The 24,556-nt window shown below is 46.8% G+C and overlaps 1 protein-coding gene across 2 annotated transcripts in view; it reads right to left on the bottom strand.

Annotated features, from left to right (window-relative positions):
• Window positions 1–252: 252 nt before the first annotated feature.
• LOC311525105 (P-selectin-like) overlaps window positions 253–24,556 on the bottom strand; it is a 44,715-nt gene continuing 20,411 nt past the window's right edge. Inside the window, exons 9-18 of one of the 2 annotated variants that reach the window (XM_084636907.1) lie at window positions 24,330–24,515; window positions 23,387–23,572; window positions 20,945–21,130; window positions 19,682–19,867; window positions 17,373–17,558; window positions 11,550–11,735; window positions 9,259–9,381; window positions 5,402–5,432; window positions 4,112–4,167; window positions 253–748 (exon numbers count right to left, since the gene is read on the bottom strand). In XM_084636907.1, coding sequence (XP_084493033.1) covers window positions 4,113–4,167; window positions 5,402–5,432; window positions 9,259–9,381; window positions 11,550–11,735; window positions 17,373–17,558; window positions 19,682–19,867; window positions 20,945–21,130; window positions 23,387–23,572; window positions 24,330–24,515 — 1,325 coding nt within the window. In that variant the 3' untranslated portion in view covers window positions 253–748; window position 4,112. The remainder of the gene's footprint in view (window positions 749–4,111; window positions 4,168–5,401; window positions 5,433–9,258; window positions 9,382–11,549; window positions 11,736–17,372; window positions 17,559–19,681; window positions 19,868–20,944; window positions 21,131–23,386; window positions 23,573–24,329; window positions 24,516–24,556) is intronic. The other variant, XM_084636908.1, reaches the window with a different exon arrangement.

The following is a 24,556-nucleotide window of genomic DNA, read 5'->3' as shown; positions in this document are numbered from 1 at the left end:
CTCTTCCCCTGTGCCATCATGGCCCCAGCTGGGGTTGGTGCTGGGGTCGTGCTGCCCACCCTCCTGGTGCTCTGGGGCTAGGGAGGCTGGGGCCACGCTGCTGGGCCACCTGGTGATCCAGGGCTGGGGGGTGGGGGGACTGTGCTGCCTGGCTTCCGGCATTCTGGGCCTGGGGGTGGGGAGCTGGGGTCATGCTGCTGGGCCTTCTGGTGTGCCGGGGGTGGGGCTGGGGCTGGGGCCGCATTGCTTGGCCTCCCAGCACTCTGGGGCTGATGCGGGGTGGGGCGGTTGCCACGCTGCCTGGCCTCCCTGTGCTCTGGGGCTGAGGGGTGGCAGCTGGGGGTGCTAGCCTGGGGCAGGGGCCAGCGGCCACTGTGGGGGGTCTCTGGGCTCTGGTGGGCGTGGAAGGTGCAGGGTTTCAGGTAGAAGGGTCGGGACAGGTGGGCTAACCTCCCCGAGCCAATGATTCACCTGCCACCCATGCTTGGGGACCTTTACATGATATAACTGGATTGTGAACCAAAGCCCAGTGTCAGAGAAAAAACAAGCCAGGATTTCAGATCAGGCAGGGATGTGTGCACCAGAGTTAGTTTAATCCCTGACTGTGAGTTCTTGGGCTGGATGATGGCAGAGCTGAGCTGAGGAGTAAGGTATAAAAACAGCTTCTAAAAGGATTGAGGCATGAGTACCATCTTCAGGTCCTTTCACTTCCAGTGATCTTCTCTCCTGGGGGCATCTTCTGCTTTAGCTATAATGAATATAAATAAGAAATGACCCAAAGGAAAATTTCTTTCAGAGTTTGGTAAAGTTCATTTTATTCATTTCTGAGTTATTGACATGCTGGTGGGGTGAATGGGGGATGGGGAGGGGAGTTGTTCTCATTTACTGAAGAGTTTCCAGACACCTTTTTAGGACTAGGCTAGGACTTTCTACTACATTTTGCATGGTGTACCAACTTGTAGAGCTTGTGCATGTATCCAAAACAGCTCCTCTAGCACAGGGGTTCTCATCCTTTTCCATGTCATGACCCCATGTCACAATAGAAAAGTGTTTCATGATACTCCTCCCATCTACCCTAAGAGAAAGGGGGGTGGCCATGATGCACAGGTTGAGAACCTTTGCAGTAGTGCATGTTGTTTAGACAGTAAAACAAACACACATTGAACCATGTTGGATTTTCATGTAACAAGCTGTAGAAGAGTGTCTTTGTCTGTCTCTAGTGGCCAGTTCACATATGACCATTTGGCAACTATGTCAGTTAATTTAAAAATTCCATTTTGCTATGTGCAATATCATATGTAATTATAACAGTCACTGTGAATGAGCTCAGCTGTTTGCTAACAGGATCCTGGCATTTAGTGAACAGATTGTGTCTGGAAAGGTGTGATGGGGGCATAGGTATTGCATGGCAGCTGTGCTGCTTGTTGCTGTGTAGTGTAGACACTTGCTAGTGTAGACACGTGGGTTTTTCTATCACTGTGATTAATCCACCCCCTTGAAAGGCGGTAACTAGGCCAATTGAAGAATTCTTCTATTGACATATTGGTGTCTACACCAGGGCTTAGATCAACTTTTAGGTGTAGACCAGGCCACAGAAACCTGTGTGGGGAGGGGAGATGCTGGAATTCCCTCCCTGGTTGAACTGCTATTTTCCTCCAGCTGACCACCTGACAGAGACATACTGGCTGCACAAGGGCTCCAGACCACTGCCAGAAAAAGAAGACATACTGGAGGAGTGCGCAGGAGGGGCTTGTCTTCCCACCAGGACCCTGATGAAAACACCAGAGGACTCAAACGAGTGATGAGGACTTGGAGGGAGAGAATTGCATGCAAATGTTTCTTGTTTTGGCTTAGATCTGTAACTCTTGTGCTGTCTAAAAGTAAAGTGTGTGTGTTTATAAAGTTCCTTTGCAAAGACTCTGTGTTCCTTGATTTAACTGTCATGTGGTCCCTAAAGAGCTAAATTAAAAACTGTAGTGCCCACGAAGGAAACCGAAGGCTGAGTCCCATACAGCAGACTAATGACTATTCAGAGTGGAAACTTAGCCAGGGCTGTAACAGAAGGTAAGCTGCTGCCACCAGCTAACTGGACTCCTTTAGCCCATGTTCCCTCACCTTGAGTTGTCCCTGGGGATTAAAACCAGCACCAAAAGCATGAGCTTCTCCCATCTGAGCTAAAGGACTAACTTCTCTAGCAGTCACTGACTCATATTCACAAACATGAACCCCAGCCACAAGAGAAGACAAAAACCCACTTGGCTAGTGTATTCCAGTCACATAAATTTCATTCCAATGTGAGATTATTTTAACAGAGGCAGGAGCAGGGCTTTGTATATACCACAGAAATACATATATGCAGTGTTGCAGCTGTGGCAGTCCCAGGATATTAGAGAGACAAGGAGGGTGAGGTAATATCTTTTATTGGACCAACTTCTGTTGGTGAGAGAGACAAGATTTTGAGCCACACAGAGCTCTTCAGGTCTGGAAAAGGTAGTTGAAGACTCACAACTAAATGCAAGATGGAACAGACTGTTTAGCATAAATAGTTAGCACGTATTTTAAGGGACCATTCAAGGTGGAGTGACCTAAAAACACCTTCCATTAAACTCTCTCTGGAACACTCCCACACTAATATCAACTTGGTGGACACCACAATCAGCTTTAACAGTGGAACCCTACAGACAACTGTGGGCAGGTCTTCACTACCTGCAGATAACTCGATCCTTGAACGTGCTCCCCGTCAACTCCGGAACTCCAGCTCGCGAGAGGCGGAAGCAGAGTCAACAGGGGAGTGGCAGCGATAGATTCGCCGCCATCTTCACGGCCAGGTAAGTCAACCTAAGATACGCCGACTTCAGCTACACTATTTGTGTAGCTGAAGAGAGATACCCCCCCTCCCCCCGCCTTCAGTGTAGACCAGGGCTAAATATAAGAAATCCATTAATCACCACTCCTACCTTCATAGATCCAGTAACCACCCCAAACACACCAAAAAATCTGTTATCTACCCCTACACATTCAGATACCACAGAATATGCTCCGAGGAGAAAGACTGGGATATACAACTTAACACATTCAAAAGTGACTTCATCAAACAAGGAACTCCACCAGAGAAATAGATTGCATCATGCACCACCCAAATACCCGAAGAAAACCTGCATCAATACAGAAATATAACCCCCTCCGACTACACATGCCTGGTTGTCACCTACTACCCCACACTGGAACCCATATGGGGTATCATCAAACAAATACAACCCATAATTGATGGGGTCCCCAACCTGAAATAAACTTTTTCTGAACTCCCTCTTCTGGCCTTCAATCAAGGCCCAACCTCTCCAAGTGCATCACTGGAAGCAAGCTCCCCGCAGACAAAGAGACACCAACTGAAAATGGCACCAGCCCCTGCCAGAACAACAGATACAAAACTTGTAGACATAAATCCACTGCTAAAATGATCAACGCCCTCACAACACACCTTTCAAGATCCATGGATCCTACTCATGCCTATCACAACAGGTGGTATACCTCATCCAGTGTACTAAATGCCCCAATAAAAACTATGGGGTGAAACCAGACAGTCACTAAGCTCTTGAATGAGTCACACAGTAAAATGATAAAAGACAAAAATATCACATCATGTGTGGGTGAACACTTTTCACAAAGTGATCGCTATATCTGACCTATCAGTCCTCATCCTCAAAAGAAACCTACACAACACTTTCAAAAGATGAGCCTGGCAGCTTAAATTCATAACTCTGCTAGACACTAAAAATCATGGACTGAACAGAGACACTAGATTTATGGCTCATTACAACAATCTACTACCCACTAACCCCCTCTTTTTGTCCTATGACTGCATATGTGTTAATGGGCCACTTTACCTTGAATGGTCCCTTAGAATATGTGCTAATTACTTATGCTAAATAATCTGTTCCATCTTGCATTTAGAGGCTTGGAGTATATTTCCCAGACCTGAAGAAGAGCTCTGTGTGCTCGAAATCTTGTCTCTCTCACCAACAGAAGTTGGTCCAATAAAAGATATTACCTTACCCACTCTGTCTCATAGAAATAAATAAGCATTTCAAGACTGATTTCTCTGACAGTTTACCTTACAAGTTGGAGTCAAACGTTGCATTTGTAAAGACACCAGTTACTCCCAGGTCACTAGACAACAACAGAAACACACTGGTATAAACCTGGAGTGATAGGAAATGAGAGAACTCCACCATAGGTCAAAAAAGCCCTTTTCTCTCTTAAGGAGCTAGTTCTTCCACCCTAGGCAAAGTAAGAATTGGGGCACAGATGTGGCAGCTCCTGAAGACTCACACATTTTCCTGAATGAGCCACTGCATCTGTGTCTGGGAGGATGTGTTATCAGAGTCTCTTTATCCCCTGAATGTGGTGCTGTAACCAGTCATGATTGCACATAAATTTTGTACCTGTGTTCATATGGATCCATATTACAAGTAAACAGCAATGAACTTAATGCCCCCATCTTGTGAGCCATTTTCATGACTATTGTTTACAAAACCTTTACTGCCCTTCCAGGCCTAAGCCTGCACTTCACAGAAAGCCAGGGTCTAACAAAACAACACTATACGTGGGTCATCCTCAGGGACTCCATGCCACGATGTTTTTGGCTTCATGGTGGAACACACTTTAAATTCTCACAGCGTGGATTATAACAGAGACCCCTGTTAAAACTGCAATTTTTAAAGGACCCAATGAAAGAAATGGCTCTCTGTGTTATTCTTTTAAATACTGGAATTTAGTAATAAAAAATCATGGTATATGTAACAGGCAAGACAATCCCATTGACCAGGACAGGACTCCTATAGAGCCCTAGCTCATTCTGTTGGCATCTACTGACTAGTTGTTTACAATGTGTATGCAGTTCCATTAGCAACACATGCAAAACAGTGCACCCTGCCTTTGTTTGGAACACTGGCAAATCATTGTTAAAAATGCACCTATCATGCCTCTGTGTATGCACAAAGTGTGACTTCCAAAGGCTCATCATTTGGTCTAATCAAAACCAGTTTTCATTGTAAATCTCAAAGCCCATGTTGAGAAGGTGTCTATGTCCCTGCTAGACTTCAGCTTTCTAGCCTCAGCTGGTTCAGCACTAGAGTTATTGATGTAAGGACTATATGACGTTTTATGATGAGGGAAAGTGCCCTACACACCTTGTGCTTGATACCATAAACCATTCCTGTTCAGACTTTCAAAAAAATTCACTTTTGGGGTTGGACACGAATGTTTCACCCCAAAAGGCTAAAATTTTTGGAAGGGCTGGGTGAGGAAAAACAGGGGACTGGCAAGCTCCATGGTAGCTGCAATGCTCATGAAAGCCATGGTACAAGTTAGAGTGATCAGCACACAGAGCACATTGTCTTACCTGGTGGGATTCAGCAGTGTTTTTTCTTCCTCTGATGATGGAGTTGAAACATCCATGGGATGGTGCAGAAACAACAACAACAAAACAGATCTCATCAGTGAAGGGTATGGTAAGCATGTGGGATAAAGCAGTCTCTGACAGACTAACTTCTCACCATGGCTTCCGAGAGCAAATTCTGAGATGGTTAGTGGAGATAAACTGTGCTCAGGTACATATGCCCCCCATGTAACGTTATATATCTCGGGGGAACACCCTATACCCCCATGTTCATCCTTATAATATGATTGCGTGGTATCCAAAGTTTGTCATGTCGGGTGTCTTCGGAAGCCTCATGATGCACTGAGCATTGTTGTTATAGTATAGTAACATTATAGGTTGTAATTTCATGTATATAGTTATGAGGCTGAAAATATATCCTCATGGCTTAAAACAAGCCCAGGCAAAACTCTCCAGGAACAGAGGGGCAGTTCACACCTCGTCAAGGCATGTATGGAACAAACCCAGCCCAGCCTCACAGGAACAAAGGACACTGAGGCAACCACAAAGTATCTGTTGGACTCTGCAGTGAGTCACCCCCCTTCCTTTGGTCAGTTTGGGACTACGATGAGGTATCATAGAATCATAGAATATCAGGGTTGGAAGGGACCCCAGAAGGTCATCTAGTCCAACCCCCTGCTCAAAGCAGGACCAATTCCCAGTTAAATCATCCCAGCCAGGGCTTTGTCAAGCCTGACCTTAAAAACCTCTAAGGAAGGAGATTCTACCACCTCCCTAGGTAACGCATTCCAGTGTTTCACCACCCTCTTAGTGAAAAAGTTTTTCCTAATATCCAATCTAAACCTCCCCCACTGCAACTTGAGACCATTACTCCTCGTTCTGTCATCTGCTACCATTGAGAACAGTCTAGAGCCATCCTCTTTGGAACCCCCTTTCAGGTAGTTGAAAGCAGCTATCAAATCCCCCCTCATTCTTCTCTTCTGCAGGCTAAACAATCCCAGCTCCCTCAGCCTCTCCTCCTAACTCATGTGTTCCAGACCCCTAATAATTTTTGTTGCCCTTCGCTGGACTCTCTCCAATTTATCCACATCCTTCTTGAAGTGTGGGGCCCAAAACTGGACACAGTACTCCAGATGAGGCCTCACCAATGTCGAATAGAGGGGAACGATCACGTCCCTCGATCTGCTTGCTATGCCCCTATTTATACATCCCAAAATGCCATTGGCCTTCTTGGCAACAAGGGCACACTGCTGACTCATATCCAGCTTCTCGTCCACTGTCACCCCTAGGTCCTTTTCGCAGAACTGCTGCCTAGCCATTCGGTCCCTAGTCTGTAGCTGTGCATAGGGTTCTTCCGTCCTAAGTGCAGGACCCTGCACTTATCCTTATTGAACCTCATCAGGTAATGCTCATCAGGTAATGCTCACCTGATCCTAAAGGGGTGGGGGTGAAGCCAAGGGGTAAGAAAGAACATGATAAAAGGGAGAGACGTTTGCCATGCTGGCTCTCTCTTCCACCATCATCTACAGACACCACCACCAAGTGACTGAAGCGCTGATCAAAGGGTAGAGCCTGGCTGAAGGGCAACCACCCAGCCTGTGGTGAGAAGCATCTAAGTTTGTAAGGGCACTGAAAGTGTTAAGATCAGCTTAGAATGCATTTTGCTTTTATTTCATTTGGCCAAACCTAACTTCTTATGCTTTGACTTATAATCACTTAAAATCTATCTTTTGTAGTTGTGATGTTATTGACATAAACTGTGACCATATAGATCAGTTGCAACCAAGATCCTATAGTTGCACCAAATATTGTACAAAGGTTGTTGTGTGAGGTGTCTATGAAAAGGTTATGATTTGATGGTTATTATTATGCTATCTGTATGGGTGTATCATTTTTGTAGTTGAAGTTATGAATATTGGCTATGTACTTGTATCTCAATGTCTTTGATTCTAAGTAACATTAGTAAAGCATTTGGTCAGCTTCTTGAGAAGAATTTGCAGATTATGTGCCCAGTCAAAAAACACTTAACTGACAATGGAACTTGGGAAACTGCAATCCATATATGAAAAGTCTTCTGGGACATTCAAGATAGCATGTGAGCAATGGCTGCTGCCTGCAAACTGAGTCATGCATGAACATGTGACTTGCCCAGGTAGCTACAAACTCCATCTTGTTGCTGTGATTTTGCACTGGAGAACAAAGGAGTTTCCGCCCACAAGGGAAAGAACGTAAAAGGCCCTGGATATCCCTCCATTTTGTCTTCAATCCTGCTTCTTACTTCTGGAGGAATCTTGCTACAAACTGAAGCTCTGAACAAAGGACTGAATGACCCATCCCAGCTGTGGATGTACTCCAGAGATTTCATTTGAACCTCCAGTTTATTCCAGCACTGCTATAAACCTGAACCAAGAACTTTGCCATTACTGTATGTAATTGATTCCGTTTAACCAATTTTAACTCTCATCTATATTTCTTTCTTTTACGAATAAGCCTTTAGATTTTAGATTCTAAAGGATTGTCAACAGCGTGATTTGTGGGTAAGATCTGACCTGTGTATTGACCTGGGTCTGGGGCTTGGTCTTTTGGGACCAGGAGAACCTTTTTTCTTTTACTGGGGTATTGGTTTTCATAACCCTTCATCCCCGTAAGGAGTGGCTGCTAGTGGTGATCCTGGGAAACTGGAGTGTCTAAGGGAATTGCTTGTATGACTTTTGGTTAGCCAGTGGGGTGAGACCAAAGTCTTCTCTGCTTGGTTGGTTTGGTGTGCCTTAGAAGTGGAGAAAACCCAGTCTTAGGCTGTAACTGCCCTGCTCTAAGCAATTTGTCCTGAATTGACACTCTCAGTTGTGTCGCGCCAGAGGCCTCATCGTTACAGTAGTTAATACATTTCTTTGTTTACTCTACCTGAAGTAGTGCATTTAGTTTGAAGCATGTCAGAGACTCCCCTTGGGATAACAAGCCTGGTACATATCAATTTTTTTGTTAAATTGATGAACTCATATAAACTTGCAGCGTCCAGGGGCATAACTGACTCACCGCCTAGATATTGGCTAGCGTCGTTTGGTTGCACAATCAAAGCAGCGGCTGGCCAAAAGTACTCACTCACATAGCTGGGAGCAGCTTAAGTGCCAGAGGCTGTGCGGGAACAACCAGGGTGTGGGGTTCCCACAGCAGAGCAGGGTAAGGATTGGAGTGACCTAGCAGATCACCAGTCCAGATAACACCAAGGGAAGTCACACCCCACATGGCTAGACTCCATGCCTGAGCAGAGGGAAGAGAACTGGGACCACCTTAATGATGTGATCTGAGCCAAGGGGCATGGATACAAGGCCTCTGGGACAGGTGAGATTATTATTAGGAGGGCCCAGCAGAGCAAGGTGCAGCTGACAGGGCTCCTATCTCTCTGTTGGGGCTTTGTTTACCTCCTGAGGAAAAGGGATGGCATTGGTTACCCTCAGAAAGGGTTCCAGCATGCCAGCCTTCTGTATTTCAGACCTTTGGACCTCCCTGAAAATAGTGGCAGCAGCCACACTGGTTCTGTTGACTTCGGTGGGGGTTGGCTCAGCCCCTTCATCTCACCAAGCCTCATCAGGGACAAAGATGCTGCTGCCCTCAGCCATGTGAGGCAGAATAGAATCCAGCTCCTACCTCAGCTATGCTGGGTCTGCAGGGCTGAGGAGAGGGTGTACTTTTGTCCATAAATAGGCACGCAGGGATGAACCACATAGACTAATAAGGGGCCATCTTGAATCATTTTTCTGATCTTAACTGCACTTCTTCAAGGGATAAATCACCTGTTTCCAGGCAAATGCCCACAGCAGTAATGACCAAAGGCACAAAAAAAGCCATGTATTTCTTACCTTTGTCACTGAGACGCTTGATTAGCAGAGCTATGAGCATTCCTGTCAGCAATAGGGCCACAAGGGCCACAGCTCCACCACCCATGTAAAGCAGGACTTGCTTGAAATAGGGAGCTTCCTCTTCTGAAATAAATTCCCAGGCCAATGTGTTAGGATTCAGATCACTGGGTGTAAAATTTTCAAAAGAACCTAAGCGTCTTAGGGCCAGATTTTCAAAGGTATTTAGGTCCCTAGTGAGACAAACAGGCCCTAGTGGGATTGACAAAAGCACCTAAGAAGGTGAGGTGCTGAACTCTGGGAGTTGTATGCCTCTGACATTCCCACTAGGACCCTGTCTGTGTCTTTAGGTGCCTCGATACTTTTAAAAATCTGGCCCTAAGTGACTTGGATAGCTAGGTCCCTTTTCAAAAGTGACATAGGCACTTAACGGGACTTAGCTGTCTAAGTCACTTAGACCTTGCAATGCTGAATGAAGCAACACGTAAATACCTTTAAAAAACTGAGCTTTAGACTCTTGAATCCCATTGAAAGTTACTGGGACCCCTGCTCCTAAATCAGATGAAATTAAGAGTTGATAAATGCAAAGTAATACATTCTGGACGGAGGAGTGCTGGAACCTAGGTAGAAGTGGGGGGCCTGCAAGGCCTTGCTTCCTCCATGGCCTCACCCCTGCCTTCCTCTTCCCCTACGGCCCCGCCTCCCCTGTGGTGGAGGGTCCAGGGTTCTCCACAGTGGGCGTGCTCCTTGGATGGCTCTCATCACTAAGTGACCAGTTGTCCTGATTTTATAGGGACAGTCCTGATATTCGGGGCTTTTTCTTATATTAGCGCGTATTACCCCCCAAACCCTGTCCTGATTTTTCACACTTGCTATCTGGTCACCCTACTTACCACGGCCCAGCTCAGGCTTCTAGCAGGGCCTTGGGGGGAAAAGGAGGAGCAGGGGGTGGGGCCATGGAGAGTGGCCAGGACTAGTGGTGAGGGGGAGCTAAGGCCCACCTCAGTCCCCCACTGGGAAGAGGCTGGTGCTGTGGGCAGGGGCTGAGCTTTGCAGTTGGGGAACTGATCATCAGCTGCTCACTGTGAAACGCAGCCCCTACCTCCGCCACTCTGTGCCTGCCTGGGCTTGCAGTTTGGGGGTACAACGTGGCCCCCTGCCCCCACAACTACGTCCATGTAAAAAGTGGGTGGATATAGCTGGTTCTGGCACCCTTGGCTGGAGGGAATAAATCCATCCATCCATCCATCTACCCCATCCATCATACTGAGTTATAAATAAGCTGTGTGACCTAAGGAAATAGACTTGGGCATCACTAGGGACAATTCAATGGAGAGTGCTGTTCTGCTTTATGTGCAGTGGCGGTCAACAAACCAAACAAATTGTTAGGGTGCAAATGAAACTGGATGGAGCATAATATGGAAAATATAGAGCAGCATTATAGAAAGGAATGGGATGCCCTTGCATGGGATACTATGTGAAGTGCTGCTCACCCCCCTCAAAAGTGACATCGCAGGATCAGAGCAGGGTGGCTAGAGAGACAAGGAGAGAGACTGGGATTGTTGCCATAGAGAGGGGATGGATAAATGAGGACCTGATAAAAGTGACCTGGAGAAGGTACTGGAGAGTGTTCTCCCAGTCTCATAGCATAATGGGACATTCAGTGAAAACGAAAGGTGGCAAATTCAAATCCGATACATGATCACATAGTGCACCAATGTGCTGGTGGTACTCTCACAGATACCAGGGCAGGAGCTTCTCAAGGCCCAGCAAGGCATTTGCTGTTTATACAGATTACAAGGGGATCTGGAGTTGTAACAGAAAACACTAAATAGAGAGTCTTGGAGGGACAGACACCCTCTTGCTTGAGTCAATCGCTAACTAGTGGAGCATATCATCCCACATCTGCCTGCTGTGGGGCTTCTTGCACCTTCCCCAGCAGCATCTGGTGCTGGCTCCTGCCAGAGACAGGATACTGGGCTGAGCTACATGGGCATAATGTCTGCTGCCCACTGGCCACCCCTGTGTTCCACTCTCTAGTGCTTGCTGGTTTCACCCAAGTATGAAGCTTTGCAAAGGGATGTAATTATTAGTATATACCTCAAAGGGCCCTGCTCTTCCTGTCACCGAGCCCAGCCTCATTTGGCAGCCCCTACATCTCCTTCCCCACATTGGGAATGCTCAGTCCCCACCTGAGCATCTCCACGTTCACCCTCTTGTCTCTCTCTGGCAAAGAGCTTGCAAGGGAAAAGCACTGCTCCACGTGGAAGCTAGAACATGGCAAAACAACGTACCTTGGCAGGTAGGCATCTTGTCTGACCAGTGCGCATCAGGCTGGCACTGCACCCTGCTCGTCCCATTGAGGAAGTAGCCCTGAGTGCAGTGGAAGCGACACACTGACCCATAGCTGAAGGATCCCAGAGGGTGGGAGCAATTCATAAGAATTGGCTCTAGGCCCCTCAGCTTGGGGCATCTCATGACTGGAATAAAGAAAACAAATGATGAAATGTTCAGACTAGGGCTGTTGATTAATTGTAGTTAACTCAAGTGATTAACTAAAAAAAATTAATTGTGATTAATCGCAATCTTAATCGCTCTGTTAAACAATAGAATACCAATTGAAATTTATTAAATATTTTGGGTGTTTTTCTACATTTTCAAATATATTGATTTCAATTATAACACAGAATATAGAGTGTACAGTGCTCACTTTATATTATGATTTTTATTACAAATATTTGCACAGTAAAAATGATAAACAAAAGAAATAATATTTTTCAGTTCACCTCATACAAGTACCATAATGCAATCTCTTTGTCGTGAAAGTGTAACTTATAAGTGTAGATTTTTGTTTGTTATATAACTGCATTCAAAAACAAAACAATGTAAAACTTTAGAGCCTACAAGTCCACTCAGTCCTATTTCTTGTTCAGCCAATCACTCAGACAAACAAAAAGAGCAGGAGTACTTGTGGCACCTTAGAAACTAACAAATTTATTTGAGCATAAGCTTTCATGGGCTACATCCCACTTCATCAGATGTTTGTTTACATTTAAGGGAGATAAAGCTGCCCGCTTCTTATTTACAATGTCACCTGAAGGTGAGAACAGGCGTTCCCATGGCACTTTTGTAGCAGGCTTTGCAAGGTATTTACATTCCAGATATGCTGAACATTCGTATGCCCCTTCATGCTTCAGCCACCGTTCCAGAGGACATGCTTCCATGCTGATGACACTCATTAAAAAATGATGCATTAATTAAATTTGTGACTGAACTCCTTGGGGGAGAGTTGTATGCCTCCTGCTCTGTGTTTTACCCGCATTCTGCCATATATTTCATGTTATAGCCATCTTGGATGGTGTCCCAGCACATGTTGTTCGTTTTAAGAACACTTTCACAGCAGATTTAAAAAAACGCAAAGAAGGTACCAATGTGAGATTTCTAAAGATAGGTACAGCATTCGACCCAAGGTTTTAGAATATGAAGTGCCTTCCAAAATCTGAGAGGGATGATGTGTGGAGCATGCTTTCAGAAGTCTTAAAAGAGCAACACGCTGATTCAGAAACTATAGAACCCGAACCGCCAAAAAAGAAAACCAACCTTCTCCTGGTGGCACCTGACTCAGATGATGAAAACGAACGTGCGTCGGTCTGCACTGCTTCAGATCGTTATCAAGCAGAACCCATCATCAGCATGGATGCATGAAGGGACATATGAATCCTTAGCGCATCTGGCATGTAAATATTTTGGAACACCGGCTACAACAGTGTCATGCAAATGCCTGTTCTCACTTTCAGATGACATTGTAAACAAGAAACGGGCAGCATTATCTCCTGCACATGTACACAAACTTGTTTGTCTGAGCGATTGGCTGAACGAGAAGTAGGACTGAGTGGAGTTTAGGCTCTAAAGTTTGACATTCTTTTATTTTTGAATGCAATTATTTTTTGTGCATAATTCTACATTTGTAAGTTCAACTTTCATGATTAAGAGATTGCACTACAGTACTTGTATTAAGTGAACTGAAAAATACTATTTCTTTTATTTTTACAGTGCAACTATTTATAATAAAAAATAAATATAAAGTGAGTACTGTGCACTTTGTATTCTGTGTTGAAATTGAAATCAATATATTTGAAAATGTGCAAAACATCCAAAAATATTTAAATAATATTCTATTATTATTTAACAGCACGATTAATCAAGCTATTAATTGCAATGAATTTTTAAATCATGATTAATAGTGATTAATTTTTTTAATCGCTTGACAGCCCTAGTTCAGACCCATCTTGCAAAGTTCAGCCTTAAATATTACAGTACACAATGCAGCCATTGCCAACCTGGGAAGACACCCTGACCTCAGTACACCCCAGTGGAGCATGGAATGCAGCAGGGATGGATGAATAAAGAGCTCAGAGGAAGTGGGTCACTGATAGCTCTCACAATGTAACTGGGAGCATGCAGTGTATACCTCCTGCTAGGAAACTGTAACTAGAGACATTGGCTAAGCACCTCTTAAGGTCTGTCTGCACCGCAATCAGAAGCGTGACTGGAGCATACCTAGATCAGGCTCCAGCCCAAGCCTGGAAGTCTACACAGCAATCAAATAACCCTGTAGCCTGAGCTCTGCGAGCCCAAGTTGATGACACAGGCCAGGTGCAGGTATCTAGTTGCTGTGTAAACATTCCCAGCTCAGGTATGTCTACACATGTTGCAATCCCACCTCTGACTGCAATGCAAACATACTCTTTGTGTGGAACATCGCTGGTGTTGAACACCAGCCTGCAGCTACACGAGCAGTGTGCTTCCTCTCCAGGGAGCAGCTCGGACAGCTGTGCTACCCCTCGTTACAGAAAGCAAGTGCAACTGTCATGGGGCCTAGAGAGCCTAAATCATAATAATGGGGAAAGGGGAGCCTTGCCTTGAGCCTCTAGTTCAATAGGTGAGACTGAAGAGCCTGTGGTATGGAAGTCTGTGGATTACGACACAGAATTTGGAACCTTTTAATACAATTCATACCAACCCCATTTTTCCTATGATAGCTCCATTTGGCACTGACAGCTGCTTTGCAGGCACACATTAACAGCCATGCCTGAGGCCTGTTCAGAGCTGTGTTACAAGATGACCTGGAAAATTATAGACCTGTCAATCTGACACTGAGACTAGGAAACATAATGGAGCAGCTGATACGGGGCTCGATTATGTTCTTTTAATAAATAATTAAAAGAAGGTAATATAATTAATGCTAATTAACATGGGTTTATGGAAAATAGATCAAACTAACAATATCTTTGTCTGATGAGATTAAAGGTTTGGTTGACAAAGGCAATAGTGTTGATGTAATACATATACACTGTAATACACATACTCTGTAATACACTGTAAGATGTTTGTCTTGGTACCGCACGACATTTTGGTTAAAAAACTAGAACAATATAAAATTATGGCACACATTAAACAGATTAAAAGATGGCCAATTGATAGGTCTCAAAATGTAATTGTAAATAGGATTCCTCACTGAGTGGGTGTTTCTAGTGGGGTCCTTCAGGGATTCGTTTTTGGCCCAACATAAAATCATCACTGATAAATTTTTCAGATGACACAACAATGGGGGGAGTGGTAAATAATGATGAGGACAGGTCATTGACACAGAGCGATCTGGATCTGTTGGTCAGTTGGGTGCAAGAAAACAATGTGCAATTGAAAACAGCTAAATGGAGAATCAGAGAACCATAGAATCACAGGGTTAGAAGGGACCACACGGGTCATCTAGTCTAACCCCCTGCCAAGATGCAGGATTTGTTGTGGCTAAACCATCCAAGATGGATGGCTATCTGGCCTCCTTTTGAAAACTTCCAGTGAAGAAGCTTCCACAACTTCCCAAGGCAGTCTATTCCAGTGTCCGACTGTTCTGACGGTTAGGAAGTTTTTCCTGAGATTTAATCTAATCTAATACATCCAGAAACAAATCATACTTACAGGATGGGGGACTCTATCCTGCGAAGCAGTGACTCTGACAAGGATTGGGGGGTCATGGGGATAATCAGCTGAATATGAGCACCCAGTGTAACACTGTGGCCAGAAGAGCTAGTGTGATCCTTGGATGCACAAAAAGGGGAATCCTGAGGAGGAGCAGAGAGGTTATTTTACCTCGGGTTTTGGCACTAGTGTGACCATTGCTGGAATCCTGTGTCAAGTTCTAGAGTCCATAATTCAAGAAGGATGTTGATAAATTGGAGAAGGTTCAGAGAAGAGCCATGAGAATGATTAAAGGATTAGAAAACCTGCCTTATAGTGACAGATTCAAAGAGCTCAATCTATTTATCTTAACAGGGAGAAGGTTAAGAAGTGGTTTGATCACAGTCTATAAGTACCCATATGGGCAACTCTGATGGGAGGTATAAACCCCTCACTGGCCAGGAGGGGGTTAAGTAAGAGTTAAGGGCTAAGGAAGCCTTGCCCCATGCCGTTGCCGAGCATGTTCAGCCTGAAGGCATGGTTTAAAAGCCAGCCAGGCAGCTCAGTCTGGGGCTGTGCCCTGGGAGCTCCCAGGCAGGACCGGAGCTGACCCAGCATCGAGCAGGGGAGCCATAGCACCCAGTGGCCATGATGAGGGCTGGAAGCCCAGAAGGAGAAGTCTACCAGAGACGGGCGGCAACTGGATGGGATGTAGATGGGAGTAGGAAGTGGCCAGGGAAGCTGACTGGAGGCTGACACCAAAGGGAGAAAGGTGAGCAGCTGAACCAGTCTCTCAAGGTCCTGGGTTGGAACCCAGTGGAGTACAGTGGGCCTGGGTTCCCCTACTCCAACTCGAGCAGTGACCAGTAGGCGGGACTTCTGCCACATCTGCGCCATTGCCATTGACTGTTGCCACTTGGTTGGGCTACTGCCACATTTGAACTATTGCTATTGGGCAGGACTCCCACCATACTTGAACTTTAGCCCTTAGGCGGGACTGCCGCCATATCTGAAAAGTAGCCATTAGGCAGGAGGCCCTGCATGACCCCTCTGCCCCCGATGACAGCAACAGCTGTTTGATAGTGTGATCTTCAATCTAGCAGAGAAAGGTCTAATACAATCCAATGGCTGAAAGTTGAAGCTAGACAAATTCTGATGGGAAATAAGGCATACATTTTTAATAATGAGAGTAATTAACCACTGGAACAATTTACCAAGGGTTGTGGTGGATTGTCCAACACTGACAATTTTTAAATCAAGACTGGATATTTTTCTAAAAGGTCTGCTGTAGGAATTATTTGGGGCAGTTCTCTGGCCTGTGCTATACAGGAGGTCAGACTAGATGATTGCAGTGGTCCCCTCTAGCCTTGGAATCTATGCATCTATAAGATTGCTCAGGAACACCATGGTGCAGGTTCTGAGCAGCATCTGACACCAAAATGGGCCAGGATTTTGGATAGTTCTAGTGCCTTAAAAATAATAAGCTTGATTTTATTTTCAGTTTGAAGGGAAAAAAGAAAGAACTTGCTCCCTCTCTGAAAGCTTTCAATCTGTGTTTCAACCAGAAATAGGACTTTTAGTCAGGTAATAGACATGTGAAGTTGACACCCAATAGCTAGGAAAAACATGGAATTCACAGCTATTCACTTAAAAATGAGAAGGAAAACTGACAGCAAAGAGACCTCTGCCAAGGACCCCCAATATTGGGTAAAACACCAAGCTGTACATAATACCAGACAATGAGTGAATACATAAATGCATGCATGCCTGGGAGATGGGAAAGAGCTAGTGGGCCTCATTTAGTCCAGGCCTGGAGACAAAGGCTGAGTTCAGTTTAATTGGCCTCTGCCAGGGGTGGCCAAACCTGGGCACGGGACAGCTGAAATAGCAAAGCTGAACGGTTCTGATTGCTCCAGGAGCTCTGCAGCAACCCACAGCACTGGAAATCCTGGCTTACATAATCACAGCGGCTACAGAGTTTCCTGTTAGTGTTCACAAAGGCTCTAAATCCTGGGTTTAAGATTTCCTTGATTTGCTTTTCAGTTCTGTAAGTTCAGACTTTCTAAGGTCAACTCAGAGTAATTCGCCCCAGAGCTTCCTACCAGGTGAGCAGAAGCAGCTTCCCAAGACAGTCCTGAAACATATAGCTTGTACCGTACCTTCACAGCGCGGGGGACGCCCTGTCCATTGTCCCAGGGCCGTGCACTCCAGCGTCTCAGATCCATTCCGCACAAACCCCGTCTCACAGGAAAAGGCACAGGTGGAGTTATACGTGAAGTCTCCATGCCAATGAGTGCAGTTTAATTGGCCCCTGTCTGGGGAATCCAGCACTGGGCACTTGATGGCTGGAATAGCAAAGCAGAACTGCATGAGGGGATAGGTCCATTGGTGCTGGAGGGTGAAGTGCCAAGGGAATCAGCCAATGAGAGGGTGAAAGTGCCATGGGTGTGTCAGTGTATGAGGGTGAGTGCTGTAGGTATGGAGTTCTGGGTGATGTGATGCCAGAAGCATCATGTACTGGGTGATGCAATGCTGGGGATTTCAGACCATTGGCGCGGCATGACGAGGGAACTGGGTGCTGGGGGTGAAATGCTATGTGGAATGAAGTGCTGATGTGTTAGCACCTCTGGGGGATGAGATGCCATCATGAGTTCCATGGCTAGGTGCCAGAGGTGTGGTGCCAGAGGGGCAAGCTGTCTGGAGGGGGGGGTATCAGGAACAGGGACAGATGGTTATTGAATTGCCAGGTTAGTGGGGTGCCAGGAGGCAGGTGGCTGATTGTGTCTGGGGGAAGGTGATGGAAAGAAGAGCCAGGGGACAGTAGTGCCAGGGATTGTAGGGCATTCACTTGGCACTGGTGTAAAAGGCTGAACAAGGGGCAGAGCTATGATGATCCAGGCCTTTGTCTCCCTATTACACAACTTTCTCTTTGTAAAGGTTTTAATTTCATGGCTGCCCCATATCAAAGGATCCTCTCCCTTGGCTCCCAAACCATCCTACACAATAGCTCTCCTCCCCAGAATAGGCAGAGATCTGGGCTTCTATGGAAAGGACATCTCATATCACACCAGCTCCACCACATCCTCACTAAACAACCAAAGTTAATGTTGTGCCTCTACCTTCACAGTGTGGGGGGCGCCTTGTCCATTCTCCCAGGGCCGTGCAATTTGCACAAACCCTGTCTCGCAGGAGAAGGTACAGGTAGAATTATATGCAAAATTTCCATGCCAGTTAGAACAGTTTAATTGGCCCCTGCCCGGGGTGTCCAGCGCTGGGCACTTGACAGCTGGAATAACAAAACACAAGTCTTAAGGCAGAAGCCTAGATGTGTGAGGGGTAGGTGCTGGTGGGTGAAGTGCCAGGGGAATGGGCTGATGGGTAGGGAAGTGTCAAGGGTGTGTGGGTGCAGGGAGGGTTGTGGGGGTGCTTCAGATATGGAATTCCAGGAGAAGTGGAGTCAGGAGTAAAGTACTGAGTGGTGAAATGAGAGGGTGATGGTGTGCCAGGTGAAGTGGCACAGTGGGATGGGGGGTGCTGGAGGGTGGGAACCAGGGAATGGTTACTGGGGTGTTGCTGCAGGGCTGGGTTGCTGGGGGCTTGTGGGGAGTGGGTGACATGGGAGTGAGTGATACTGTGCGTGGACTGGTTAAGTGTTATGGTGCCAGAGGGCAGGGTCACAGAGAGGTTTTTGGGGGCCAAGGGAAAAATCTGCAACTGAGACCACCCCTTCCAAAAAATCCAAGGGTGAAAAACACTGACTGACTGGAGGCCAATGGGGTGGGGATGGAGGGAGGCTGACAGCAGTGAAGATCAAGCAAGCTCACACCCAGCGGTGGCTTTTCTCCCAGAGCTGGGCCAGGCTTCCTGCTCTCGGTATTGTGACCACACAGGGTTGCAGCACCAGAGTTGAGTGGCACTGCTACCCCATCCACCAGGTTGCAAGACCATTTGGTTTGGGGGCCCTTTCAAATGGAGGGCCTGGGGCAAACTGCCCCTTTTGCCCCACTCCACGGCAGTTGAGCTGGAGTAGTGCGGTCTATAGGAGAGATGGTGCTGGTAGGTGGGATGCCAGGAATATGGGCTGATGAGTTGTGTAGTGTCAGGAGGAAGGTGCCATGCGTGTGCTAAAAAGTAAGGTGCTACGGGGATAAATTAGGAGAGGTGTTTGCTAGGGAGTGTAACATCCATCTTCTAACTTTGCACTGCTTTAAATGGCTGAACAAGGCGCGGGGCAATGGTGACCCAGAACCATTGTCTCCCTATTACAACTTTCTCCCAATGAAGCTTTACATGGCACAGCTGCCCCAGATCAAAAGGTCCAGTCCCCTGGCTCCCAAACTATTGTACACAATAGCTCTCTTCCCTAGACCTGGCAAAGAAATGGGCTCCTATGGAAAGTCACCTGGGATCACACCAGCTCAGCAATGTATATTCCACACACACCACACAGTTATCACTGGGCCTCTACCTTCACAGAGTGGGGGACTCCCTGTCCATTGTCCCAGGGCTGTGCACTCCACTGTCTCCGATCCATTCTGCACAAACCCAGTTTCACAAGAGAAGGCGCAGGTAGAGTTATATGCAAAGTCTCCATGCCAGTGAGTGCAGTTTAATCGGCCTCTGCCAGGGGCGGCCAAACCTGGGCACATGACAGCTGAAATAGCAAAGCAGAATAGTACTGATTGCTCCACGAGATCTGCAGCAGCCCACAGCACTGGAAATCCTGGCCTTAGCTTACATAATCACAGCAGTTACAGAGTTTCCTGTTAGTGTTCAAAGAGGCTCTGTCCTAACCATACAGCTAAAGATAGCCTAGAATTCCTCCTTACCTGTAAGGGGTTAAGAAGCTCAAATAACCTGGTTGGCACCTGACCCAAAGGACCAATGGGGAAAAAAGATACTTTCAAATCTTGGGGGAGGCTTTGTTGTGTGTGTTCTCTTGGGAAGCAGAGAAGCATCAGGTCAGCAAACTCCTTCTCCTATAAACCATCCTAAAAGTCTCTCATATTACAAAAATTGTAAGTAAAAGCCAGGCAAGGCATGTTAGATTATCTGTTGTTCTGCTTGTGAATTTTTCCTTTGCTGGAGGGAGGTTTATTCCTATTCTTTGTAACTTTGAAACCAAGCCTAGAGAAGTTCTGCTGTGTTTTTGAATCTTTTGTTACCCTGTAAAGTTATTTTCCATCCTGATTTTACAGAGGTGATTTTTACCTTTTTTAAAATAAAATCCTTCTTTTAAGAACCTGACTGAATTCTCTATTGTCCTAAGACCCAGGGGTTTGGGTCTGTGATCACTTTGTAACCAATTGGTTAGGATATTATTCTCAAGCCTCCCCAGGAAAGGGGTTGTGAGGGCCAGGGGGAGATATTTTGGGGGAATAGGAACTCCAAGTGGTCCTTTCCCTGATTCTTTGTTAAATCACTTGCTGGTGGCAGCGTACCCTCCAAGGGCAAAGAATTTGTGCCATGGGGAAGTTTTAGGCTAAGTTGGTAGAAATAAGCTTTGGAGGTCTTTCATGCGGGTCCCCACATATGTACTCTAGAGTTCAGAGTGGGGAGGGAACCCTGACAGGCTCCAAATCCTGGGTTTAAGATTTCCTTAATTTGCTTTCCAGTTCTGTAAGTTCAGACTTTCTAAGGTCAACTCAGTATAATTTGCCCCAGAGCGTCCTACCAGGTGAGCAGACGCAGCTTCCCAAGACCGTCCTGAAGCATATAGCCTGTACCTTACCTCCACAGCGCGGGGGACGATCTGACCATTGTCCCAGGGCTGTGCATTCCAGCATCTCCGATCCATTCCGCACAAACCCCATCTCACAGGAGAAGGCACAGGTGGAGTTATACGTGAAGTCTCCATGCCAATGAGTGCAGTTTAATTGGCCCCTGCCCGGAGAATCCAGCACTGGGCACTTGACGGCTGGAATCATAGAATCATAGAATATCAGGGTTGGAAGGAACCTCAGGAGGTCATCTAGTCCAACCCCCTGCTAAAAGCAGGACCAACCCCAACTAAATCATTCCAGCCAGGTCTTTGTCAAGCCTGACCTTAAAAACTTCAAAGGAAGGAGATTCCACCACCTCCCTAGGTAATGCATTCCAGTGCTTCACCACTCTCCTAGTGAAAAAGTTTTTCCTAATATCCAACTTAAACCTCCCCCACTGCAACTTGAGACCATTACTCCTTGTTCTGTCATCTGCTACCACTGAGAACAGTCTAGAGTCATCCTCTTTGGAACCCCCTTTCAGGTAGTTGAAAGCAGCTATCAAATCCCCCCTCATTCCTCTCTTCTGCAGACTAAACAATCCCAGTTCCCTCAGCCTCTCCTCATAAGTCATGTGCTTCAGTCCCCTAATAATTTTTGTTGCCCTCTGCTGGACGCTTTCCAATTTTTCCACATCCTTCTTGTCGTGTGGTACCCAAAACTAGACACAGTACTCCAGATGAGGCCTCACCAATGTCGAATAGAGGGGAATGATCACGTCCCTCGATCTGCTGGCAATGCCCCTACTTATACAGCCCAAAATGCTGTTAGCCTTCTTGGCAATAAGGGCACGCTGTTGACTCATATCCAGCTTCTCGTCCACTGTAACCCCTCGGTCCTTTTCTGCAGAACTGCTGCCTAGCCATTCGGTCCCTAGTATGTAGCGGTGCATGGGATTCTTCCATCCTAAGTGCAGGACTCTGCACTTGTTCTTGTTGAACCTCATCAGATTTCTTTTGGCCCAATCCTCTAATTTGTCTAGATCCCTCTGTATCCTATCCCTACCCTCCAGCATATCATTTCATACACTATCAGGGTTGGAAGGGACCTCAGGAGGTCATCTAGTCCAACCCCCTGTTCAAAGCAGGACCAATCCCCAATTTTTGCCCCAGATCTCTAAATGACCCCCTTAAGGATTGATCTTAGAACCCTGGGTTTAGCAGGCCAATGCTCAAACCACTGAGCTATATACCACTCCTCCCAATTTAGTGTCATCTGCAAACTTGCTGAGGGTACAATTCACGCCATCCTCCAGATCATTAATGAAGATATTGAATAAAACTGGCCCCAGGACCGACCCTTGGGACACTCCGCTTGATACCGGCTGCCAACTAGACTTGGAGCCATTGATCACTACCCACTGAACGCAACGATCTAGCCAGCTTTCTATCCACCTTATAGTCCACTCATCCATCCCATACTTCTTTAACTTGCTGACAAGAATACCGTGGGAGACCATATCAAAAGCTTTCCTAAAGTCAAGGAATAACACGTCGACTGCTTTCCCCTCATCCACAGAGCCAGTTATCTTGTCATAGAAGGCAATTAGATTAGTCAGGCAAGACTTGCCCTTGGTGAATCCATGCTGACTGTTCCTGATCACTTTCCTCGCCTCTAAGTGCTTCAGAATTGATTCCTTGAGGACCTGCTCTATGGAATAGCAAACCAGAACTGTATAAGGGGTTAGGTCCATTGGTGCTGGAGGGTGAAGTGCCAAGAGAATCAGCCAGTGAGGGCGTGAAAGTGCCATGGGTGTGTCAGTGGATGAGGGTGAGTGCTGGGAGTATGGAGTTCTGGGTGATGTGGTGCCAGAGGCATCATGTACTGGGTGGTGCAGTGCTGGGGATTTCAGACAATTGGCGCAGCGTGCCAAGGGAACTGGGTGCTGGGGGTGAAATGCTATGTGGAATGAGGAGCTGGCATGTTAGCACCTCTGAGGGATTAGATACAATCACGAGTTCAATGCCTAGGTGCCAGAGGGGTGAGATGTCTGGAGGCGGGGAACCAGGGACAGGGACTGATGGTTATTGAATTGCCAGGTTAGTGGGGTGCCAGGAGGCAGGTGGCTGATTGTGTCTGGGGGTAGGTGACAGGAAGAGGAGCCAGGGGACAGTAGTGCTAGGGGTTGGGGGGCATTCACTTGGCACTGGTGTAAAAGGCTGCCAAAGGAGCAGGACAATAGCAAATCAGGCCCATTGTCTCTCTTTTACACAACTTTCTCTCAATGAAGCTTTATATTGCACAGCTGCCCCAGATCAAAAGGTCCAGTCCCGGCTCCCAAACCACAGTATACAATAGCTGTATTCCCTAGACCTGGCAAAGAAATGGGCTCCTATGGAAAGTCACCTGGGATCACACCAGCTCAGCAATGTACATTCCACACACCCCCACAGTTAACGCTGTTCCTCTACCTTCACAGCGCGGGGGACGCCCTGTCCATTGTCCCAGGGCCGTGCACTCCAGCGTCTCAGATCCATTCCGCACAAACCCCGTCTCACAGGAAAAGGCACAGGTGGAGGTATATGTGAAGTCTCCATGCCGATGAGTGCAGTTTAATTGGCCCCTGTCTGGGGAATCCAGCACTGGGCACTTGACAGCTGGAATTGCAAAGCAGAACTGCATAAGGGGATAGGTCCATTGGTGCTGGAGGGTGAAGTGCCAACGGAATCAGCCAATGAGGGGATGAAAGGGCCATGGGCGTGTCCATGTATGAGGGTGAGTGCTGGGTTTTGGGTGATGTGCTGTCAGAGGCATCATGTGCTGGGTGGGGCAATGCTGGGGATTTCAGACCCTTGGTTTGGTGTGCCAAGGGAACTGGGTGGTGAAATGCTATGTGGAAGGAGGAGCTGGGGTGTAAGACCTTCGGTGGATGAGATGCCATCATGAGTTCAATGGCTAGATGCCAGAGGTGTGGTGCCTGAGGGGTGAGCTGTCTGGAGGGTGGGTACCAGGGACAGGGACTGATGGTTATTGAATTGCCAGGTTAGTGGGGTGCCAGGAGGCGAGTGGTTGGTTGTGTCTGGGGGTAGGTGACAGGAAGAGGAGCCAGGGGACAGTAGTGCTAGGGGTGGGGGGGCATTCACTTGGCACTGGTGTAAAAGGCTGCTCAAGGAGCAGGACAGTAGCAAATCAGGCCCATTGTCTCTCTTTTACACAACTTTCTCTCAATGAAGCTTTATATTGCACAGCTGCCCTAGATCAAAAAGTCCAGTCCTGGCTCCCAAACCTCCACATACAATAGCTGTATTCCCTAGACCTGGCAAAGAAATGGGCTCCTATGGAAAGTCACCTGGGATCACACCAGCTCAGCAATGTACATTCCACACACCCCCACAGTTAACGCTGTTCCTCTACCTTCACAGCGCGGGGGACGCCCTGTCCATTGTCCCAGGGCCATGCACTCCAGCGTCTCAGATCCATTCCGCACAAACCCCGTCTCACAGGAAAAGGCACAGGTGGAGGTATATGTGAAGTCTCCATGCCGATGAGTGCAGTTTAATTGGCCCCTGTCTGGGGAATCCAGCACTGGGCACTTGACAGCTGGAATTGCAAAGCAGAACTGCATAAGGGGATAGGTCCAT

Source organism: Lepidochelys olivacea (assembly GCF_965140295.1).
Source record: "Lepidochelys olivacea isolate rLepOli2 genome assembly, chromosome: 8".
NCBI classification, from domain to species: Eukaryota; Metazoa; Chordata; order Testudines; family Cheloniidae; genus Lepidochelys; species Lepidochelys olivacea.
The sequence above is the reverse complement of the archived record's forward strand: the minus strand, read 5'-3'. Positions and strand labels throughout refer to the sequence as shown.